The sequence below is a fragment of the Ranitomeya imitator genome, chromosome 4 (genome assembly GCF_032444005.1).
Source record: "Ranitomeya imitator isolate aRanImi1 chromosome 4, aRanImi1.pri, whole genome shotgun sequence".
Lineage (NCBI taxonomy): Eukaryota > Metazoa > Chordata > Amphibia > Anura > Dendrobatidae > Ranitomeya > Ranitomeya imitator.
In genome coordinates this window covers 722,234,859-722,259,446 of record NC_091285.1, presented here as the reverse complement: position 1 = coordinate 722,259,446, position 24,588 = coordinate 722,234,859, and the positions used below count along the sequence as shown (strand labels likewise).

At 47.9% G+C, this 24,588-nt stretch overlaps 1 protein-coding gene across 3 annotated transcripts in view; it reads right to left on the bottom strand.

The window, feature by feature from the left end:
- Window positions 1–15,982: 15,982 nt before the first annotated feature.
- LOC138677458 (phospholipid scramblase 3-like) overlaps window positions 15,983–24,588 on the bottom strand; it is an 80,946-nt gene continuing 72,340 nt past the window's right edge. For all 3 annotated transcript variants that reach the window (XM_069767614.1, XM_069767615.1, XM_069767616.1), the window contains one exon: window positions 15,983–19,551. In XM_069767614.1, the coding sequence (XP_069623715.1) occupies window positions 19,513–19,551 (39 nt within the window). In that variant the 3' untranslated portion in view covers window positions 15,983–19,512. The remainder of the gene's footprint in view (window positions 19,552–24,588) is intronic.

Sequence of the window (24,588 nt, the reverse complement as noted above, 5' to 3'; positions counted from 1 at the left end):
AAACGAAGTCATACCAAAAGGAGAGGAAAACCAGAAGGAGTTCTGCCCTGCAACAGGTTGCCTCCTTCTGAGGCGCAGAATCCGGTAGCCGAAACACTGAGGGAGCAATCGTCTCCATGCCTTGCTCCAGAGACCGGCAGGACAGCTAATTCCACGTTACCAGAAGGCACGGTGGCAACTTTTGGGGGGTGAGGCGTGTTAGAGTCCCTGTAAAAAGCCTCAGGCCATCAGTCATACGGGTTGTTCCTATCCATCTGGGGGACAGAGAGAGAGACAAAACATCGACAACAGTTGTGAGGACCTTATGTTTAGCTCAGCAGTAAGGTACTACAACATCCAGGCGCTAGAGGAAGGCTACTGATTTCCACCTGGATAAGGGGACACTGGATTTGCCTTCAGACCGGCCGGACTCTGCCTGCCCTGTGATCTGGTGCTCTGGACTGTGGACGTTGAAGCCTTCAGTAAAAAGGTAAAGAGACTGCAACCTTGTGTCCTCGTTCTTCACTGTGCCTCTCACCATCCACCATCCACACCCTGGAAGCCCTGGGGACACACTTCACCTGTGGGAAGGTATACCATCTATCTGCCATAACATCACCCCAGCGGATCCCTAAGCAGCGTCGGTCACCCTGACCGAATACCACAGGTGGCGTCACAAACATTTCCCCTTTAAAGACCTTTCCCCTTTTACAATGGACCTCCCGAGGGCCACAGACCGGGTCAGCCACCGTGACATCCCCCTTGATAACCGAAGGACACGGTACCGAGCACCCCACTGCCTTACTGGGGGCGATCCACTTCCAGTTGGTGCATGACAACATGTCGCAGGCTCAGGCTGATCAGAAGCACTGGTACGACCAGAACGCCCGGGAGTGGACCTACCAAGAGGGTCAAAAGGTGTCGGTGCTGGTCCCCGTACCAATGGATAAGCTTCAGGCAGCCAGGAAGACCCGTACATCGTCCACCAACAGCTCAACCCGGTCACCTACGTGGTCACACTTGACCACGCATGGGGTAGGCAAAAGGCCTTTCACGTCAATATGATGAAGGCTCATCACAAACATGAACCTTATGTCCTACCGGTCTGCAGCCTGCCCTAAGACGGAGAGGAAGACACCCTCCTGGACATGCTGGCCCAAGCCAAGGCCGGTGGGTCCATCGAGGACGTGGAGGTAAGCGCCTTGTTAACCAAACCCCAGTGGTCGCAGTTGCGGACCAAGCTGGAACCCTTCCAGGCCGTGTTCACCAACAGACCTTGAAGGACTGAGTTAGCGGTCCACGAGGTGGACATCGGGAATCATGCCCCATTACGGCAAACAACCTATCGGATCTCCAACAAGGCGCAGCAGGTTATGAGCCAAGAGATCGATGAGATGTTACAACTGGGGTGATTCAACAGTCAAAGAGCACGTAGGCCTCACCTGTAGTCCTCGTGTTAAAGAAGAATCGGACCACCCGGTTCTGCGTGGACTGCAGGGGGCTCAACGCCATCACAGCCTCTGACGTGCACCCAATGCTGCACATCGAGGACCTGCTTGAGCGGTTAGCTGGCGCCAAATCATTGACCATAATGGATCTGAGTCAAGGATACTGGCAGATTCCTCTGAGCCCCGAGGCGCAGGAGAAGTCCCCTTTATCACACCCTTCAGACTGTACGAGTCCACGGTCATGCCCTTCGGCATGAAGAATGCTCCTGCCACTTTCAAGCGGATGGTCAACCACCTACTTGAAGGACTGGAGAACTACACGTGGCGTACTTGGATGACATTGCCATCTTCAGTTCCTCCTGGGATGAACACCTGACCACCTGAGGAGGTGCTCAGGCGAATTCCCCAAGCAGGCCTAACCATCAAGCCGGGAAAGTGCCAGATGGGCATGAGTGAGGTCCACTACTGGGGCACCGGGTAGGTGGGGGCTCCATAAAGCCAGAGCCTGGGAAAGTGGACATGATCTCATCCTGGCCCACCCCCGGGTCCAAGAAACAGGTGATGTCCTTCTTGGGCACTACAAGGTACTATAGGTGCTTCGTACATAACTATAGTAGCCTGGCAAAACCCTTGATGGACCTCACCAGAAAAAAGCTACCCCAAACAGTCGACTGGACCGACGGCTGTGAGGGGGCCTTGTGGGCTTTGAAAATAGCCCTGTGCAACTCTCCCATGTTAAAAGCAGTCGACCCTTCCTGGTGCAGACCGACACCAGAAAGTTTGGCCATCCACAGCAGCTCTGGAAAGCAATACATCCTTACTGCGGTAGACTACGCTACCCGGTACCTAGAGGCAGTAGCTCTGTCTTCAACTAGGGCAGATAAGGTGGCGGAAGCCCTGTTGGCCATCTTTTCACGTGTAGTATTTCCCAGGGAGATGCTTACGGATCAAGGGACCCAATTCATGTCTCGCCTAATGGAGACTTTCTGTAAAAGAATGCAGGTGAAGCACCTGGTATCGAGTGCGTATCACCCACAGACCAATGGCTTGTGTGAACACTTTAATGGTACCCTCAAACAGATGCTACGCATGCTGGTTGAGACCCAAGGGAGCGACTGGGAGCGGTACCTCCCCCACCTGCTATTTGCTTACTGACAGGTTCCGCAGGCCTCGACGGGGTTCTCCCCCTTCGAGCTCCTATACGGCATGCGAGTCCGGGGACCCCTTGGGTTGGTAAGAGAATCCTGGGAAGAGGAGCCGAACCCTTCTGAAGTGTCCATAATGGAGTATGTCATGCGCTTCCGTGACAAGATGCAGACCTTGACGCAGTTGGTGCATGACAACATGACGCAGGCTCAGGCTGATCAGAAGCACTGGTACGACCAAAACGCCTGGGAGCGGACCTACCACGTGGGTCAGAAGGTGTGGGTGCTGGTCCCCTTAACAAAGGATAATATTCAGGCAGCCTGGGAAGGCCCGTATGTCGTCCACCAACAGCTCAACCCGGTCACCTACGTGGTCACGTGTTGTGAATTCTGTTGTCGGGCTCCCTCCTGTGGTCAAGAATGGTACTTCGGCTGGTTCTGTCCATGGACTTCCTCTGGTGGGTGTTTCTGAGTTTCCTTCCACAGGTGATGAGGTTAATTCGTTAGCTGCTGCTCTATTTAACTCCACTTAGATCTTTGCTCCATGCCACCTGTCAATGTTCCAGTATTGGTCTAGTTCACTCCTGGATCGTTCTTGTGACCTGTCTTCCCATCAGAAGCTAAGTTCCAGCTTGTATTTATTTGGTTTGCTATTTTTCTGTCCAGCTTGCTATTTAATTTGTTGTCTTGCTTGCTGGAAGCTCTGGGACGCAGAGGGAGCGCCTCCGCACCGTGAGTCGGTGCGGAGGGTCTTTTTGCGCCCTCTGCGTGGTCTTTTTGTAGGTTTTTGTGCTGACCGCAAAGTAACCTTTCCTATCCTCGGTCTGTTCAGTAAGTCGGGCCTCACTTTGCTTAATCTATTTCATCTCTGTGTTTGTATTTTCATCTTTACTCACAGTCATTATATGTGGGGGGCTGCCTTTTCCTTTGGGGATTTTCTCTGAGGCAAGGTAGGCTTTATTTTTCTATCTTCAGGGCTAGCTAGTTTCTTAGGCTGTGCCGAGTTGCATAGGGAGCGTTAGGCGCAATCCACGGCTATTTCTAGTGTGTTTGATAAGTTTAGGGATTGCGGTCAGCAGAGTTCCCACGACCCAGAGCTCGTCCTTATTATCAGTAACTATCAGGTCATTCCGTGTGCTCTTAACCACCAGGTCCATTATTGTCCTGACCACCAGGTCATAACAGTACAGGTGGCCCAAAGTACTAATGCATCTCAATAGAGGGATAAGAGAAGTTCTGAGACCATTTTTTTTTCTTTGCAGTGTGTTTTGTCTCAATTTTCCCCTTTATCTCTGGGTGGTTCAGGACACAGGTGTAAACATGGATATTCAAGGTCTGTCCCCTTGGATGGATAATCTCACTACTAGGGTACAAAACATTCAAGATTTTGTGGTTCAGAATCCGATGTCAGAGCCTAGGATTCCAATTCCTGATTTGTTTTTTGGTGATAGATCTAAGTTCTTGAATTTCAAAAATAATTGTAAATTGTTTCTTGCCTTGAAACCTCGCTCCTCAGGTGACCCTGTTCAACAAGTTAAAATCATTATTTCTTTGTTACGTGGCGACCCTCAAGACTGGGCATTTTCCCTTGCGCCAGGAGATCCGGCATTGCGTGATGTTGATGCGTTTTTCCTGGCGCTTGGATTGCTTTATGACGAACCTAATTCAGTGGATCAGGCAGAGAAAATCTTGCTGGCTCTGTGTCAGGGTCAGGATGAGGTAGAGATATATTGTCAGAAGTTTAGAAAGTGGTCTGTACTCACTCAGTGGAATGAATGTGCCCTGGCAGCAATTTTCAGAAAGGGTCTCTCTGAAGCCCTTAAGGATGTCATGGTGGGGTTTCCCATGCCTGCTGGTCTGAATGAGTCTATGTCCTTGGCCATTCAGATCGATCGACGCTTGCGTGAGCGTAAAGCTGTGCACCATTTGGCGGTACTATCTGAGCATGGGCCTGAGCCTATGCAATGTGATAGGACATTGACCAGAGCTGAACGGCAAGAACACAGACGTCGGAATGGGCTATGTTTTTACTGTGGTGGATAGGTTGCAGCAGATTTGGACTCATGTGGTGGACAATTTGACATTGTCCCAGGAGAAGGCTCAACGTTTCGCTAACCGCCGGCGCTGTGTGGGTCCCCGACTTCGTGTTGGGGATTTGGTTTGGTTGTCGTCTCGTTATGTTCCTATGAAGGTTTCCTCTCCTAAGTTTAAGCCTCGTTTCATTGGTCCGTATAAGATTTCTGAGGTTATCAATCCTGTGTCATTTCGTTTGGCCCTTCCTGCTTCTTTTGCCATCCATAATGTGTTCCATAGGTCGTTATTGCGGAGATACGTGGCGCCTGTGGTTCCATCCGTTGATCCTCCTGCCCCGGTGTTAGTTGAGGGGGAGTTGGAGTATGTGGTGGAGAAGATTTTGGATTCTCATGTTTCGAGACGGAAACTCCAGTACCTGGTCAAGCGGAAGGGTTATGGTCAGGAAGATAATTCCTGGGTTTTTGCCTCTGATGTTCATGCTGCCGATCTGGTTCGTGCCTTTCATTTGGCTCATCCTGGTCGGCCTGGGGGCTCTGGTGAGGGTTCGGTGACCCCTCCTCAAGGGGGGGTACTGTTGTGAATTCTGTTGTCGGGCTCCCTCCTGTGGTCATGGATGGTACTTCGGCTGGTTCTGTCCATGGACTTCCTCTGGTGGGTGTTTCTGAGTTTCCTTCCACAGGTGACGAGGTTAATTCGTTAGCTGCTGCTCTATTTAACTCCACTTAGATCTTTGCTCCATGCCACCTGTCAATGTTCCAGTATTGGTCTAGTTCACTCCTGGATCGTTCTTGTGACCTGTCTTCCCATCAGAAGCTAAGTTCCAGCTTGTATTTCTTTGGTTTGCTATTTTTCTGTCCAGCTTGCTATTTAATTTGTTGTCTTGCTTGCTGGAAGCTCTGGGACGCAGAGGGAGCGCCTCCGCACCGTGAGTCGGTGCGGAGGGTCTTTTTGCGCCCTCTGCGTGGTCTTTTTGTAGGTTTTTGTGCTGACCGCAAAGTAACCTTTCCTATCCTCGGTCTGTTCAGTAAGTCGGGCCTCACTTTGCTTAATCTATTTCATCTCTGTGTTTGTATTTTCATCTTTACTCACAGTCATTATATGTGGGGGGCTGCCTTTTCCTTTGGGGATTTTCTCTGAGGCAAGGTAGGCTTTATTTTTCTATCTTCAGGGCTAGCTAGTTTCTTAGGCTGTGCCGAGTTGCATAGGGAGCGTTAGGCGCAATCCACGGCTATTTCTAGTGTGTTTGATAGGTTTAGGGATTGCGGTCAGCAGAGTTCCCACGTCCCAGAGCTCGTCCTTATTATCAGTAACTATCAGGTCATTCCGTGTGCTTTTAACCACCAGGTCCATTATTGTCCTGACCACCAGGTCATAACAGTCACGCTTGACCACGCTCGGGGTAGGCAAAAGGCCTTTCACGTCAACATGATGAAGGTGTCACGATTCACACCGTGACCGTCACCCCTACGTCACGGATCGGGGTGTCTTTAGGCCAACCGACGGCTATCACATGTGCAGGGGGGCTTATCTTAGTTATCCCTCCACTGCTACAATGTGATGAAAAAACACACACAAGTCTATGGACCTCTTAGTTTACAGCAGGGGCTTATTCTAGTTATCCCACTGCTCTTCAATATACCACAAACTGCAGGGATTTATGTATATCCCACTTTACAGTTCTGCTTGAACTTGCAGCTCTCTGGCACCCCCTTTACCCTCAGGTCAGATTAGGTGCTGCACCTAGGGTAATTAGTCGCCAGAAATTCTGTCTGCTATGTACTGGCTATTGGGCACGCTGCAGCGGCGCGATATAACTACTCCCACTCAGGCAGGAACAATAATTATCAACGCCGCAGTCGCTACAATGACACCCAAAGGCACCGCACACGGTATGCTGCCACCAGCTTCGATTAAACGGGTCCGAAGCTAACCCAAAACAGTAGCGTAATTCCCTTCAGAAGACTTAGGGTATGTTTTAGAGCAGGAAGAACGAAAACTAGTAATTTATATATTTTACTCCGAAATTAAGGCAGTGTTTATAAAAAGGCATATAAATATGTTACAATATGAGACAATTGAAAATATGTACAAAGGTAATTATAAAAATAACAGGGATTAAATAAGAAATCAACACTTACATGTGTTCAGATCATGGCAGGCAGAATCAGGCTAGTGGGCGGAGCTCCCATATGTCCCAGTTCATCAGGGCTAGCAGTCAGGGCTCCTCAGGTAAAAACTAACTGCTGGGGGCCTGGCAGAAACTTATAAATGGCAGCCCGTGACATCATCAACAGGGCTGGTTTACCCAGACCCTCCTCTCTCCTCAGCCTTATAGATTTCTCCAACAATTCTTATAATTTGTGTATTTTCGGTCCAGAACATGTCAGAATCATAACACACCCAGCATTCACCTTATTTTAAAATTGGCTTTCTAATGAGACCAAATTTGTGCTATTTGGGATGCACAGTTCCAGAGAAATCCATACTTTGTACCTGATGGATTTAGAGGCTCATGTTTACAGCAGCTGACAGATCCACCGATGGACGTTAACAATATGTACTTTTTATTTTCCTAGCCTAAATCGTTGGCCCAATATCTTGCAATATTAGGACAAAGAACCTCATGTTTTAAAAGGGAGATCCGACCAGTTTCAGCTGGTACAACTGTCTATGCATCTATACTGATCGTAAAAATTCCTTTAGGAGTGGCATGAGGGGTTTGGGAGCTGAAAGTCAGGAATCTCCAGCAAGAAACAATAAAAGCTCTTCTACACCCATTAAAAAGAAAAGCTAAACCCTGAAGTAAAGGGGGGTCAACGCCCACAGTATGGTGCTAACAGGCTAGAGAAACTAAACTTATTATATACATTTTTCTCACAGAAGGCTCATCACGAACGTGAACCTTTCATCCTACCGGTCTGCAGCTTGCCCGAAGATGGGGAGGAAGACACCCTCCTGGACATGCTGGCCCAAGCCAAGGTCGGTGGGTCCATTGAGGACCTGGAGGTAAGCGCCTCGTTAACTGAACCCCAGCGGTTGCAGTTGCAAACCACGCTGGAACCCTTCCGGGTCGTGTTCTCCAACCGACCTGGGAGGACTGAGTTAGCAGTCCACGAGGTGAACACCGGGAATCACGCCCAACTACGGCGAACACCCTATCGAATCTCTGACCAGGTGCAGCAGGTCATGTGCCAGGAGATCGATGAGATGTTACAGCTGGGGGTGATTCGACGGTCAAAGAGCATGTGGGCCTCACCTGTATTTCTCGTGCCAAAGAAGGACCGGACCACCCAGTTCTGCATGGACTACAGGGGGCTCAACGCCATCACAGCTTCTGACGCGCACCCAATGCCGCGCATCGAAAAGCTGCTTGAGAGGTTAGCTGGCGCAAAATACCTGACAATAATGGATCTGAGTAGAGGATACTGGCAGATTCCCCTGAGCCCCGAGGCGCAGGAGAAGTCTGCCTTTATCACGCCCTTTGGACTGTATGAGTCCACGGTCATGCCCTTCGGCATGAAGAATGCCCCAGCCACTTTCCAGCGGATGGTCAACCTCCTGCTTCAGGGACTGGAGAAGTACGCAGTGGCGTACTTGAATGACATTGCCATCATCAGTTTCTCCTGGAAGGAACACCTGCAGCATCTCGAGGAGGTGCTCAGGCGAATTCACCAAGCAGGACTAACTATCAAGCCGGGAAAGTGTCAGATGGGCATGAGGGAGGTTCACTACCTGGGGCACCGGGTAGGCGGGAACACCCTAAAGCCAGAGCCTGAGAAAGTGTGAGCGATCGTGAACTGGCCCACTCCCAGGACCAAGAAACAGGTGATGTCCTTCCTGGGCACTGCAGGGTACTATAGGCGCTCCATACAGCACTATAGTAGCCTGGCAAAGCCTTTGACAGACCTCACCAGGAAGATGCTACCCCACAGCCGGAAACTTCTGCCGAGGGAAGTCGCCTACTCCACTGTCGAGAAGGAGTGCCTGGCCATAGTATGGGCCCTGCAGCGCTTGCAGCCCTACTTATATGGCTGTGCCTTTACTGTGTTGACCAACCATCACCCTCTGCACTGGCTAAACGCCATGTGCGGATCCAACGTCAGGTTGCTACGCTGGAGCCTTGCCCTTCAGCAGTTTGACTTCACCATTGAACACAAAATGGGCAGGGAGCATGGCAATGCAGATGGACTGTCCTGCCGGGGTGAACCTGTTGAGGTGCGCATGGAGGAGCACCGAGCGGTCCTGCCTCCGTAGCGCACACCAGAATGGGGAGGTTTGAGAATAATATATAATATAAGTTTTACTTTCTCTTGCCTGTTAGTGCCATGCTGTGGGCTAAAACCCCCCTTCTCTTTGTGTTCCTGAAATATGTGTGTAGAAAAGGTTTTATTACTTCTAGCTCTGGGAGCAAAGGAATTTTTACGATCGGTATAGCTGCATAGACAATGGTACCAGCTGAAACTGGTCTGATCTCTCTTTTAAAACATGAGTCTCTTTGTCCTAATCTTGTAAGATTCTGGGCCACCGATTTGGGCTAGGAAAATAATAAGTACATACTGCTAAAGTCCATCAGCGGATCTATCAGCCACTGTAAGCATGAGCCTCTAATTCTAACAGGTAAAAAAGTACGGATTTCTCCGAAACTGTGTGTCCAAACTAGTACATATTTGGTCTCATTAGAAAGCCAATTGTAAAAGAAGAAGAAAGCTGAGTGTGTTATGATTCTGACATGTTTGGGAACGAAAATACGAGACTTATAAGAATTAGAGTTAAATTTGGTAATTCTGAAGAGAGAGGACGGACTGGGTAAACCAACCCCTTTTAGTGATGTCACCAGACTGAGCTATAAGTGTTATGCCAGGTACCCAGCAGTTTTTTAGTCTGAGTCTTACCAGACGAGCCCTCACTGCCAGACCTGATGCATTGGGATATTTGGGAGCTCCGCCCACTAGGCTGGTTCTGCCTGCCATGATCTGAACACATGTAGGTGTTGATTTCTCATTTAACCCCTGTTATTTTATAATTACCTTTGTAAATATTTCTCCCAATATCTTCCCTCACGTAATCGTTGATCCTCCCAAGACCTCCTACTCTCCACCACATTTATTCGTTCCTCACACAACCGCCTCCAAGATTTCTTCCGAAAATGCCCCATCCTCTGGAATTCCATGCCTCAACACGTCCAATTATCCACCACCCTCGGATCCTTCAGACGGAACCTGAAAACCCATCTCTTCAGGAAAGCCTACAGCCACCAATAACCGAGCTGCCGCCTCACCACCCCCAGAGCCGCCGCCTCACCACCGCCAGAGCAGACGCCTCATTACCACCAAAGCCGCCGCCTCACCACCATCCGAGGCTACCGCCTCACCACCGCCAGAGCCGCCGCCTCACCACCGCCAGAGCCGCCGCCTCAGCTGCCGCATCACCACCGCCAGAGCTGCCACCTCACCACCGCCAGAGCCGCCGCCTCACCACCGCCAGAGCCGCCGCCTCACCCCTACCTTCTGTCTCTTCCCCACTATCCCATAGAATGTAAATCTGCAAGGACAGGGTCCTCTCCCCTCTGTACCAGACAGCAGCGTCCCAGAGTCCTGGTTTGTTGCAGTAATGTTATTCTTCCACCAGGGGGAGTGATGTTACATCTGAAGGCAATGAAGGAGATCTTCTGTCCAGGTATCACAACCACACAACACATTTCACACTCCAGCCAACAGGGGGAGCAAAGCATCTTTTTACTAGGCCACGCCTCACAGTTAGGTAAAACTGGTAGTTGGAGGGAAAGTTAGAGAGTTCCTGGCTGGGGACCGACACGGATAGGTCTCCAAGTCGAGCTGGCTGGAGTGATCTCCAGTCAGATCCAGACTGCGGTCTGAGGAGGACGAGAGTCCACGGAGCTGCGCCTGCCCCACGTGCGGCAGCATCCTAAGAAAGAGATATAGAAGAGAAGTGTATTGCAGTGAGTGAGAAACTAAGGCATAGCAACAAGTGGATACCAGAGAGGAGAGTGGCCGAAAGAAGCTGCATCCTTCTGGTGCGCGATCCGGTAGCTGGAATACCGAGGGAGTAAGTGCTCTACGCCTTGCTTCAGAGACTGGCAGGGCAGGTGATTCTAAGTTGCTTGTCCGCCCTTTATACACAGGAGGCAAGGTGGCAACCTTAAAAAGGCCGGGGCATCTCTAGAGTCCCTAACCAAAGTCTCAAGTCACCGGTCATACGTGTTTTGTTCTATCCGACTATGGGGAACAGTGAGAGGAGTAACAACAGTGAGGACCTTATTGGAGCTTATGCAAGGAAGGACCTACAGTGTTACTGTGCGCATAGGAAGGTCATTGAATTCCACCTGGATAAGGGGACGCTGGATTTGCCTTCAGACCGGCCGGACTCTGCCTACCCTGTGGTCCCTACCCTGGACTGTGGATGCTGAAGCCTTCAGTAAAGGTAAAGAGACTGCAACCTTGTGTCCTCGTTCTTCGCCTGTGCCTTACATCATCCACCATGTACACTCTGGGAAGCCCTGGGGATATACTTCAACTGTGGGAAGGTATACCATCTAGCTGCCATAACATCACCCCAGCGGACCCCTAAGCAGCGTCAGTCACCCTGACTGAATACCACAGGTGGCGTCACGAACATTATCCCATTAAAGACCTTTCCCCCACCATTCATCAACGGACCTCCCAAGGGCCACGGACCGGGTCAGCCACTGTGACATCCCCACTGAGAACAGAAGGGTTAGCTTCGGACCCGTTTAATCGAAGCTGGTGGCAGCATACCGTGTGCTGTGCGTTTGGGAGTCGTTGTAGCGACTGCGGCGTTGATAATTATTGTTCCTGCCTGAGTGGGAGGAGTTATATTGCCTCGCTGCAGCGTGCCCAATAGCCAGTACATAGCAGGCAGCCTTTCTCGCGACTAATTACCCTAGGTGCAGTACCTAATCTGACCTGAGGGTAAGGGGGGTGCCAGAGAGCTGCAAGTTCAAGCGGAACTGTAAAGCGGGATATACATAAATCCCTGCAGTTCGTGGTATGTTGAAGAACAGTGGGATACCTAAAATAAACCCCTGCTGTAAACTAAGAGGTCCATAGACTTGTGTGTGTTTTTTCATCACATTGTAGCAGTGGAGGGATAACTAAGATAAGCCACCCCTGCACATGTGATAGCTGTCGGTTGGCCTAAAGTCACCCCGATCCGTGACGTGGGGGTGACGGTCACGGTGTGAATCGTGACAGTGGTCACTTGTGAGCCGGTGTCTATCAAGCACCGCACTGCTCTTCCATTGATTTTTGCCCAGACCAGAGGGCACGTGGAAACAAGTGTTATGACCTGGTGGTCAGGACAATAATGGACCTGGTGGTTAAGAGCACACGGAATGACCTGATAATTACTGATAATAAGAATGAGCTCTGGGACGTGGGAACTCTGCTGACCGCAATCCCTAAACCTATCAAACACACTAGAAATAGCCGTGGATTGCGCCTAACGCTCCCTATGCAACTCGGCACAGCCTAAGAAACTAGCTAGCCCTGAAGATAGAAAAATAAAGCCTACCTTGCCTCAGAGAATTTCCCCAAAGGAAAAGGCAGCCCCCCACATATAATGACTGTGAGTAAAGATGAAAATACAAACACAGAGATGAAATAGATTTAGCAAAGTGAGGCCCGACTTACTGAACAGACCGAGGATAGGAAAGGTTACTTTGCGGTCAGCACAAAAACCTACAAAAAGACCACGCAGAGGGCGCAAAAAGACCCTCCGCACCGACTCACGGTGCGGAGGCGCTCCCTCTGCGTCCCAGAGCTTCCAGCAAGCAAGACAACAAATTAAATAGCAAGCTGGACAGAAAAATAGCAAACCAAAGAAATACAAGCTGGAACTTAGCTTCTGATGGGAAGACAGGTCACAAGAACGATCCAGGAGTGAACTAGACCAATACTGGAACATTGACAGGTGGCATGGAGCAAAGATCTAAGTGGAGTTAAATAGAGCAGCAGCTAACGAATTAACCTCGTCACCTGTGGAAGGAAACTCAGAAACACCCACCAGAGGAAGTCCATGGACAGAACCAGCCGAAGTACCATTCATGACCACAGGAGGGAACCCGACAACAGAATTCACAACAAACAAGGCTGTGGGGACTTTCACTACTCCTCCTCTGTTCTTCACACTCTGAGCGATGGTGGTTACCTCCCCGCTCTGCACACTTCCCACCAGCCCCGTCACTCCCTGTTCTTGTTCTCGCACACACGCCTCACTGCCAACCTCAGAGAAAGTCATGTCTGGCTTTACTCGCATGTGCTCTCACAGTGCCTGTTTCATCATTGCGTCACGCAGTCCCATCACCAGCTGATCTCTGAGCACCACATCAACTGACCCAGCCCCTACACCGCCCTTTCGTCTGATAGCAGTGTGAAGCTCTTGTAGGGCATTCATGAATTGGGTCACGGTCTCTGTGAGGAACCTGTATAAAATAAGTAGTAGTTTCTCTGCCTGTTAGCACCATAGCTGAGGGATTTTTGGCACTCCTAACCATGGTGCTGAGAAACACATGGTTGCTGTAAAACCCCCCTCTTTTTCCCCTTCCCATTACTTCAGAGTTTAGCTTTCCTTCTCAGAGAGTGTGGGGTTTTAGGAGAGCCAAAGGTATTTACGACCGGCATTTCCTGCCGTGTAAGCTCTTGTCCAGCTATACGTGAACTAGAAACTTCTAAAATACATGAAAGTCCTTTGTTTAGTTTTTGTACGATTTTATGCAAACCGTTGACGGTAAGAACACGAAAATATATATTCTTATTCTCCATCGGTGGACCTACCCATCCCTCGAAACACGGGCTTCTAACTCCATCTGGTAAAGAAGTAGGGTTTTCTCTGTAAATATGTATCCCAGATAGGACATATTTGATCTCATTAGAATGCTCACGTTAATTCGAGATGAATGATGGGTTTGTTATGACTATGACATGTTTGGTAGCGAAGTTATAGCAAGTAGATAAATTTAAGATTGAAGTACTCAGAATATAGAGAGAGGAGGGTCTGGATATGCCAGCCTTTCTGTGATGTCACAGCCTTAAGGTTTTAAAGGGAACCTGTCACCTGAATTTGGCGGGACTGGTTTTGGGTCATATGGGCGGAGTTTTCGGGTGTTTGATTCACCCTTTCCTTACCCGCTGGCTGCATGCTGGCTGCAATATTGGATTGAAGTTCATTCTTTGTCCTCCATAGTACACGCCTGCACAAGGCAAGATTGCTTTGCGCAGGCGTGTACTATGGAGGACAAAGAATGAACTTCAATCCAATATTGCAGCCAGCATGCAGCCAGCGGGTAAGGAAAGGGTGAATCAAACACCCAAAAACTCCGCCCATATGACCCAAAACCAGTCCCGCCAAATTCAGGTGACAGAGTCCCTTTAAGTTTGTGGCAGGCTCCCCAGCTCAGTCTTCTGCTTGATTTCTTCTTCTTGACTTCTGCTCTCCTCCTGAAGCCCTGAGCACGTCCAATGAGCTGGGACGTATGGTTGCCTGCCATGCTTTGAACATGTGAGTGTTACCTTTTCTCATTTAATCCCTGTTTATTTTTATAATTACCCTTGTACATATTTGCAATTGTCTCATTTGTAACATCTTTGTAAAATATTTTGATAAAACACTGCCTGAAACTTTTGATGGGGTATATTATTTAATACTAGTTCTTTCTCCGGTTCTAAACCGTACCCTAAGTCTCTTGAAGAGAAAATACGCTACTGCTGTTTTGGGTTAGCTTCGGACCCGTTTAATCGAAGCTGGTGGCGGCGATACCGTGTGCAGGCTTTTGGGGTGCTGCTGTAGCGACTGTGGCGTTGATAATTATTGTTCCTGCCTAAGTGGGAGTAGTTTATCGCGTCGCTGCAGCGTGCCCAATAGCCAGTACATAGTAGGCAGCCTGTCTGGCGACTAATTACCCTAGGTGCAGTACCTAATCTGACCTGAGAGTAAGGGGGGCGCCAGAGAGCTGCAAGTGTTAAGTGGAACTGTAAGCGGGATATACATAAATCCCTGCAGTTCGTGGTATATTGAAAGCAGTGGGATACCTAAAATAAGCCCCTGCTGTAAACTAAGAGGTCAATAGCCTTGTGTGTGGTTTTTCATCACATTGTGGAGTGGAGGAATAACTAAGATAAGCCCCCCTGCACATGTGATAGCCGTCTGTTGGCCTAAAGTCACCTCAATCCGTGACGTAGGGGTGATGGTCACGGTGTGAATCGTGACAAATTGGTGGCAGCGGTCAGAGGATTCCTGACAGTCTCCCCCTCCCGTTGTACCCAGTAAAACAGTCGCATGAAAAGTTCCCCTACGTCAGTGGGGTCACCATGCGTCTCCTCAAGTATGCGCAGCACTTTGTCCAGGATATCTCTCTCCCGGGGGGACCTATGCATGACAGAATCCAGCGCCTCCCCCTTCAGGGCCATCAATGCAATTTCTGCCCCCAGGGCTGGTGTCATGGGATGCATCCGCATCATTCCACGGATACGCTCCGTCCAACTCCACAGCATTACATTGTTCCCAGTGAACCTCGGCAAATTATTCAACATGGCTCCCAGGGAAATGCTAGACCTGGGAACTTCCCCAGCTGCTTGGTCTGCCCCGTCCGCGCTACCGTGTGACATCCTGCCGACTACGCCAAATGTAATAGTATGCAGGTACTGAGTATGTCACCACGGAACAGACAGACCAACAGTTGAGGGGTTTAATAACAGGAATCAGGTTCTCCTCGCAGGGAGAAAGCAGTAGAATATAACTAACAAGAAAACTGTAAAAATATGGGAGTCAAACAGTGTAACAGAAGTAAGCAGGATTTCTTGAGAAGAGAACAGTTATCAGTCTGATGAGGACTTGCTTGAAGGGTCGTCTTCTCCAATGTAGGCGCCGAGAAACAGCGGCACTTGTCGTCCCTCTGTTGTCCGTGGGCTGAGTAGTCTCTAGGAGCCCGCTGCCTGGGGTTTCGGGAGTTAATGTGATATACACAGGCTCTGAGTCTTTAGCTTTTACAGCACATCCTATCCCGTGAAAACGATGTTCAGTCTATTATTAAGTCTCTCACCAGGAATCAGGGGATCGATAATCAACGGAGGAGGCCGCAGGCTATTTCCACTAATAGACCGGCTACTGTGAATCTAACAGTGATAGTATGGTTTTATACACCTCCGATTCCAAGGCATGGAATACATATATACCCCAGATACAGTCACTGCCAACTCTACGATAACCCCAGACTACTCGTTGCCACTAGTTGTGGTTTATATAGGCTGACTGGTTGTGGTAGCATATGGCTTCGGGGGTGTGGATTTGTATCACCAAGTAACACTAAGGTTCGGATACGGCTTTAAAGAAGGCTGCTACTTACGATATAACACAAATTTATTTCAAAGTACAAAATTAAAAGAATAGCGTACAATTTTGTATATTTTAGCATACAAAGGTTAAGTACATATAAAGATTAAGTACATATACTCCCATCATTTTCTCCAAACATTTCCATGGTTCAACGATGGTCAATGGAGCAGATCCGGATGGAGCCATGATGAATTGGCAGCAATCCTGTAGAATGTCTGGATGTTTGGATGTCTTGACTGAATCTCTGGCTGTCTCTCTCGGTCTCTCTATACAGAGGCATGTAGCCTATTTTTATACTTAACAAGTGTCTTTAATCCAGTATTTACATAAAAGGTAAGAATGGAGATGAGCTCAAGTAGCATTACTTGATTATCTAATCTATTTGCACAGTTTTTCTTCCTCTTTTTTTCAAAGTCACCAAACTATCTGGCATAATTTGCATATCAGTAAACATCACTGGTCATCACGGATAAAGAACAATATATTGTATGAAATATCAGCTTACAAGTCAATATTACAGGCTTGCACAAACAAAAGTCTGTTTTCTTGACCAGCCAGAAAGAAATGTTTAAATTCAAAAGTCAAAATATAGATAACAGCTTATTCTTCCTGGCTTATTAAAATAGTCATCTGGTTAATTAAGATACAATGCTGTGTCTCCACAATGACATGGCTATTGTTAGTGATCTGCCAACAATTGATTTGAGGCTTATAGGCAGGGGTAACAGTTATAAAAAAATATGCATCTTCTTCCCTAGTTCGTCCTGATGCTGAAAAGGTATGTCCCATTACTATTGGATCTTTCCAATATGAAGAATTTTCTTTCAGAGGCCCCAAGTCTGGCTGACTATTGTAGATATAACATTTCCCCTAAGGAAAGAAAGCTTTCTGGAGAAACAATAGGTATTCTGCCTTAATTACATGTCCAATCTTTATACTGTTGTCTATGCACAAAAGACATCCTTGTTGGCACTGCAGCGGGTTCATTGCTTCAAAAAGGATCTGCCTGCATGTTAATTGAGATTGTCACTTTCCAAGTGTACCTAATTTCCTACTTTTTCATGTGTATTGTACCAGTCTATGTCTAAGAGACTCAGAGTCTCAGCTACGGTTGTGCACAAAAGTTTACATTCCCCGGCAGAATTTTTGCTTTCTTGGCCTTTCTTCAGAAAATATGAAAGATAACACCAAAACATTTCCTCCACTCATGGTTAGTGGTTGGGTGAAGCCATTTATTGTCAAACTACTGTGTTTTCTTTTTAAATCATAATGACAACCCAAGACATCCAAATGACCCTGATCAAAAGTTCACATACCCTGGTGATTTTGGCCTGATAACATGCCCAGAAGTTGACACAAATGGGTGTGAATGGCTACTAAAGGTAACATCCTCACCTGTAACCTGTTTGCTTGTAATCAGTGTGTGTGCATAAAAGCTGAGTGAGTTTCTGGGATCCAGACAGACTCTTGCATCTTTCATCCAGCCACTGACGTTTCTGGATTATGAGTCATGGGGAAAGCAGAAGAATTGTCAACAAATCTACGGGAAAAGGAAGTTGAACTGTATAAAACAGGAAAGGGATACAAAAAGATATCCAAGGAATTGATAATGCCAGTCAGCAGTGTTCAAACTGTGATTAACAAATGGAAAATACAGGGCTCTGTAAAAACAAAACCACAACTGCCAGAAAAATTGTTTGGGATGCAAAGAAAAACCCACAAATAACATCAGCTGAAATACAGAACTCTGAAAACTAGCGGTGTGGCTGTTTCAAGATGCACAATGATGAAAGGAGCACCATTCCTACTGTAAAGCACGGAAGTGGATCACTGATGTTTTGGGGATGTGAGAGCTACAAAGGCACAGGAAACTTGGTTAAAGTTGAAGGAAAGATGAATGCAGCACGTAATCAGGAAATACTGGAGGCAAATTTGCACTCATCAGTCCGGAAGCTGCACATGGGACATACTTGGATGTTCCAACATGACAACAATCCAAGACACAAGACCAAGCCGACCGGTCATTGGCTACAACAGAAAAAAAGTGAAGGTTCTGGAGTGGCCATCTCAGGGTGGTTTCACATTTGCGGGTTTTTTTGCATTTTTTTCCCTATGTTTAACATTAAAAACGCATGCGTTTTGACGCGTTTTTGCAACGCATGCGTTTTTTTCTGCATGCGTTGTGTTGCAGAAATGCAACATGTAGTATTCTTCGCGACGTTTTTTTGCGGCAAAAAAATGCATTGCTGTCTATGTAAACGCATGCGTTTTTAACCACATGCGTTTGCATGCGTTAAAAATGCATGCATTTTAAAAAAAACAAAAACAAAAAAACACACTGATATACCACCCCACACCATAAAATTGATAAAGGGATCCTACCCCTAACCCTCACCCTACCCCTAACCCTACCCCTAACCCAACCCCTAACCCTAATCCCTTTAAGGGTAGGGTTAGGGGTAGGGTTAGGGTTAGGATCCCTTTAGGGTTAGGGTTAGGATCCCTACCCCTAACCCTACCCCTAGCTCTTTCTGTTTATAGTGGATTTTTTACTTTATTTTGATGATTGGCAGCTGTCACACATTTATCTGCATGCGTTTAAAAAACGCCAACGCATGAAAAAACGCATGTAAACGCGTTAAAACGCCGCGTTTTTTTCACCACATGCAAAAACGCATGCGTCAAAAAACGCGGTGTTTGCACGCGTTTACATGCGTTTTTTCACTATGCGTTTTTTTTTAAAAACGCATGCTTTTTAAAATGCAAGTGTGAAACCAGCCTCAGTCTCCTGACCTCAGTATCATTGAGCCACTCTGGGGAGATCTCAAGTGCGCAGTTCATGCTCAACAGCTCAGGAATTTACAGGAACTGGAGGCTTTTTGCCAAGAAGAGTGGGCAGCTTTACCATCTGAGAAAATAAAGAACCTCATCCACAACTACCACAAAAGACTTCAAGCTGTCATTGATGTTAGAGGGGGCAATACACGGTATTAAGAAATGGGGTATGTGAACTTTTGATCAGGGTCATTTGGATGTTTTGAGTTGTCATTATGATTTAAAAAGAGAAAACACAGTAGTCTGACAATAAATGGCTTCACCCAACCTCTAACCATGAGTGGAGAAAAAGTTTTGATATTATTATCAATCATATTCTCTGAAAAAAGGCCAAGAAAGCAAAAATTCTGTCGCGGAATGTAAACTTTTGAGTACAACTGTATTTTTGCGACTGAAAATCTATATGAGAGGGAGGAGGGAGGGGGGTGACTGCGGCATTAGAAAGCTTAATATTATCTATGACAGAAGCCTAAAGGGCAAATAACAGAACAGTGGTGGGAAGAAGTGATTTATATGGATCAGCTCGGTATATACTAAGGTTGGATGCTGCCCCTTGGTGATGACAGTGTGTACTGCAGGAAGGTGGGAGGAGAAGAAAACTAGTTCCATGAGTCGTGTGGATGATGAGAGGAGTGATCCTTGTCTTTATAATATACACATGAAGGCAGTACAGCATCGTCTGCGCTCCGTCTACAGGACTCTCACTGCGACTGTCTGCGCCTCTGGTGCTCCAGGAGATCCTGCACAGGAAAAAGGACAGTGTTCACCAGAGATCAGGAGTGTCATCATCAGATCAGCAGTGACATCATTGATAATGCTGCCTATCACTAGAGATCAGCGGTGACATCACTGAGAATGTCTCCTATCCATCACCAGAGATCAGAGGTGACATCACTGAGAATGTCTCCTATCCATCACCAGAGATGAGAGGTGACATCACTGAGAATGTCTCCTATCCATCACCAGAGATCAGCGGTGACATCACTGAGAATGCCTCCTATCCATCACCAGAGATCAGAGGTGACATCACTGAGAATGTCTCCTATCCATCACCAGAGATCAGAGGTGACATCACTGAGAATGTCTCCTATCCATCACCAGAGATGAGAGGTGACATCACTGAGAATGTCTCCTATCCATCACCAGAGATCAGCAGTGACATCACTGAGAATGCCTCCTATCCATCACCAGAGATCAGAGGTGACATCACTGAGAATGTCTCCTATCCATCACCAGAGATCAGAGGTGACATCACTGAGAATGTCTCCTATCCATCACCAGAGATCAGAGGTGACATCACTGAGAATGTCTCCTATCCATCACTAGAGATCAGAGGTGACATCACTGAGAATGTCTCCTATCCATCACCAGAGATCAGAGGTGACATCACTGAGAATGTCTCCTATCCATCACCAGAGATCAGAGGTGACATCACTGAGAATGTCTCCTATCCATCACTAGAGATCAGCGGTGACATCACTGAGAATGTCTCCTATCCATCACCAGAGATCAGAGGTGACATCACTGAGAATGTCTCCTATCCATCACCAGAGATCAGAGGTGACATCACTGAGAATGTCTCCTATCCATCACTAGAGATCAGCGGTGACATCACTGAGAATGCCTCCTATCCATCACCAGAGATCAGAGGTGACATCACTGAGAATGTCTCCTATCCATCACCAGAGATCAGCGGTGACATCACTGAGAATGTCTCCTATCCATCACCAGAGATCAGAGGTGACATCACTGAGAATGTCTCCTATCCATCACCAGAGATCAGCGGTGACATCACTGAGAATGTCTCCTATCCATCACCAGAGATCAGAGGTGACATCACTGAGAATGCCTCCTATCCATCACTAGAGATCAGAGGTGACATCACTGAGAATGTCTCCTATCCATCACCAGAGATCAGCGGTGACATCACTGAGAATGCCTCCTATCCATCACCAGAGATCAGCGGTGACATCACTGAGAATGTCTCCTACCCATCACCAGAGATCAGCGGTGACATCACTGAGAATGCCTCCTATCCATCACTAGAGATCAGAGGTGACATCACTGAGAATGTCTCCTATCCATCACCAGAGATCAGCGGTGACCTCACTGAGAATGCCTCCTATCCATCACCAGAGATCAGCGGTGACATCACTGAGAATGTCTCCTACCCATCACCAGAGATCAGCGGTGACATCACTGAGAATGTCTCCTATCCATCACTAGAGATCAGCGATGACATCACTGAGAATGTCTCCTATCCATCACCAGAGATCAGTGGTGACATCACTGAGAATGCCTCCTATCCATCACTAGAGATCAGCGATGACATCACTGAGAATGTCTCCTATCCATCACCAGAGATCAGTGGTGACATCACTGAGAATGTCTCCTATCCATCACTAGAGATCAGCGGTGACATCATTGAGAATGTCTCCTATCCATCACCAGAGATCAGCGGTGACATCACTGAGAATGCCTCCTATCCATCACCAGAGATCAGCGGTGACATCACTGAGAATGTCTCCTATCCATCACCAGAGATCAGCGGTGACATCACTGAGAATGTCTCCTATCCATCACCAGAGATCAGAGGTGATATCACTGAGAATGTCTCCTATCCATCACCAGAGATCAGAGGTGACATCACTGAGAATGTCTCCTATCCATCACCAGAGATCAGCGGTGACATCACTGAGAATGACTCCTATCCATCACCAGAGATCAGAGGTGACATCACTGAGAATGCCTCCTATCCATCACCAGAGATCAGAGGTGACATCACTGAGAATGTCTCCTATCCATCACCAGAGATCAGAGGTGACATCACTGAGAATGCCTCCTATCCATCACTAGAGATCAGCGGTGACATCACTGAGAATGTCTCCTATCCATCACTAGAGATCAGAGGTGACATCACTGAGAATGTCTCCTATCCATCACCAGAGATCAGAGGTGACATCACTGAGAATGCCTCCTATCCATCACCAGAGATCAGAGGTGACATCACTGAGAATGTCTCCTATCCATCACCAGAGATCAGAGGTGACATCACTGAGAATGCCTCCTATCCATCACTAGAGATCAGTGGTGACATCACTGAGAATGTCTCCTATCCATCACTAGAGATCAGCGGTGACATCACTGAGAATGCCTCCTATCCATCACCAGAGATCAGCGGTGACATCACTGAGAATGTCTCCTATCCATCACCAGAGATCAGAGGTGACATCACTGAGAATGCCTCCTATCCATCACCAGAGATCAGCGGTGACATCACTGAGAATGCCTCCTATCCATCACCAGAGATAAGCGGTGACATCACTGAGAATGTCTCCTATCCATCACCAGAGATCAGCGGTGACTTCACTGAGAAAGCCTCCTATCCATCACTAGAGATCAGCGGTGACATCACTGAGAATGTCTCCTATCCATCACCAGAGATCAGAGGTGACATCACTGAGAATGTCTCCTATCCATCACCAGAGATCAGCGGTGACATCACTGAGAATGCCTCCTATCCATCACCAGAGATCAGCGGTGACATCACTGAGAATGTCTCCTATCCATCACCAGAGATCAGAGGTGACATCACTGAGAATGCCTCCTATCCATCACTAGAGATCAGCGGTGACATCACTGAGAATACCTCCTATCCATCACTAGAGATCAGCGGTGACATCACTGAGAATGCCTCCTATCCATCACTAGAGATCAGAGGTGACATCACTGAGAATGCCTCCTATCCATCACTAGAGATCAGCGGTGACATCACTGAGAATGCCTCCTATCCATCACCAGAGATCAGCGGTGACATCACTGAGAATGCCTCCTATCCATCACTAGAGATCAGAGGTGACATCACTGAGAAAGCCTCCTATCCATCACTAGAGATCAGCGGTGACATCACTGAGAATGCCTCCTATCCATCACCAGAGATCAGCGGTGACATCACTGAGAATGTCTCCTATCCATCACCAGAGATCAGCGGTGACATCACTGAGAATGTCTCCTATCCATCACCAGAGATCAGCGGTGACATCACTGAGAATGCCTCCTATCCATCACCAGAGATCAGCGGTGACATCACTGAGAATGTCTCCTATCCATCACCAGAGATCAGCGGTGACATCACTGAGAATGCCTCCTATCCATCACCAGAGATCAGAGGTGACATCACTGAGAATGCCTCCTATCCATCACCAGAGATCAGAGGTGACATCACTGAGAATGCCTCCTATCCATCAATAGAGATCAGCGGTGACATCACTGAGAATGCCTCCTATTCATCACCAGAGATCAGAGGTGACATCACTGAGAATGTCTCCTATCCATCACCAGAGATCAGCGGTGACATCACTGAGAATGCCTCCTATCCATCACCAGAGATCAGAGGTGACATCACTGAGAATGCCTCCTATCCATCACCAGAGATCAGAGGTGACATCACTGAGAATGCCTCCTATCCATCACCAGAGATCAGCGGTGACATCACTGAGAATGCCTCCTATCCATCACCAGAGATAAGCGGTGACATCACTGAGAATGTCTCCTATCCATCACCAGAGATCAGCGGTGACATCACTGAGAATGCCTCCTATCCATCACCAGAGATCAGCGGTGACATCACTGAGAATGTCTCCTATCCATCACCAGAGATCAGAGGTGACATCACTGAGAATGCCTCCTATCCATCACCAGAGATCAGCGGTGACATCACTGAGAATGCCTCCTATCCATCACCAGAGATAAGCGGTGACATCACTGAGAATGTCTCCTATCCATCACCAGAGATCAGCGGTGACTTCACTGAGAAAGCCTCCTATCCATCACTAGAGATCAGCGGTGACATCACTGAGAATGTCTCCTATCCATCACCAGAGATCAGAGGTGACATCACTGAGAATGTCTCCTATCCATCACCAGAGATCAGCGGTGACATCACTGAGAATGCCTCCTATCCATCACCAGAGATCAGCGGTGACATCACTGAGAATGTCTCCTATCCATCACCAGAGATCAGAGGTGACATCACTGAGAATGCCTCCTATCCATCACTAGAGATCAGCGGTGACATCACTGAGAATACCTCCTATCCATCACTAGAGATCAGCGGTGACATCACTGAGAATGCCTCCTATCCATCACTAGAGATCAGAGGTGACATCACTGAGAATGCCTCCTATCCATCACTAGAGATCAGCGGTGACATCACTGAGAATGCCTCCTATCCATCACCAGAGATCAGCGGTGACATCACTGAGAATGCCTCCTATCCATCACTAGAGATCAGAGGTGACATCACTGAGAAAGCCTCCTATCCATCACTAGAGATCAGCGGTGACATCACTGAGAATGCCTCCTATCCATCACCAGAGATCAGCGGTGACATCACTGAGAATGTCTCCTATCCATCACCAGAGATCAGCGGTGACATCACTGAGAATGTCTCCTATCCATCACCAGAGATCAGCGGTGACATCACTGAGAATGCCTCCTATCCATCACCAGAGATCAGCGGTGACATCACTGAGAATGTCTCCTATCCATCACCAGAGATCAGAGGTGACATCACTGAGAATGTCTCCTATCCATCACCAGAGATCAGCGGTGACATCACTGAGAATGCCTCCTATCCATCACCAGAGATCAGCGGTGACATCACTGAGAATGTCTCCTATCCATCACCAGAGATCAGCGGTGACATCACTGAGAATGTCTCCTATCCATCACCAGAGATCAGCGGTGACATCACTGAGAATGCCTCCTATTCATCA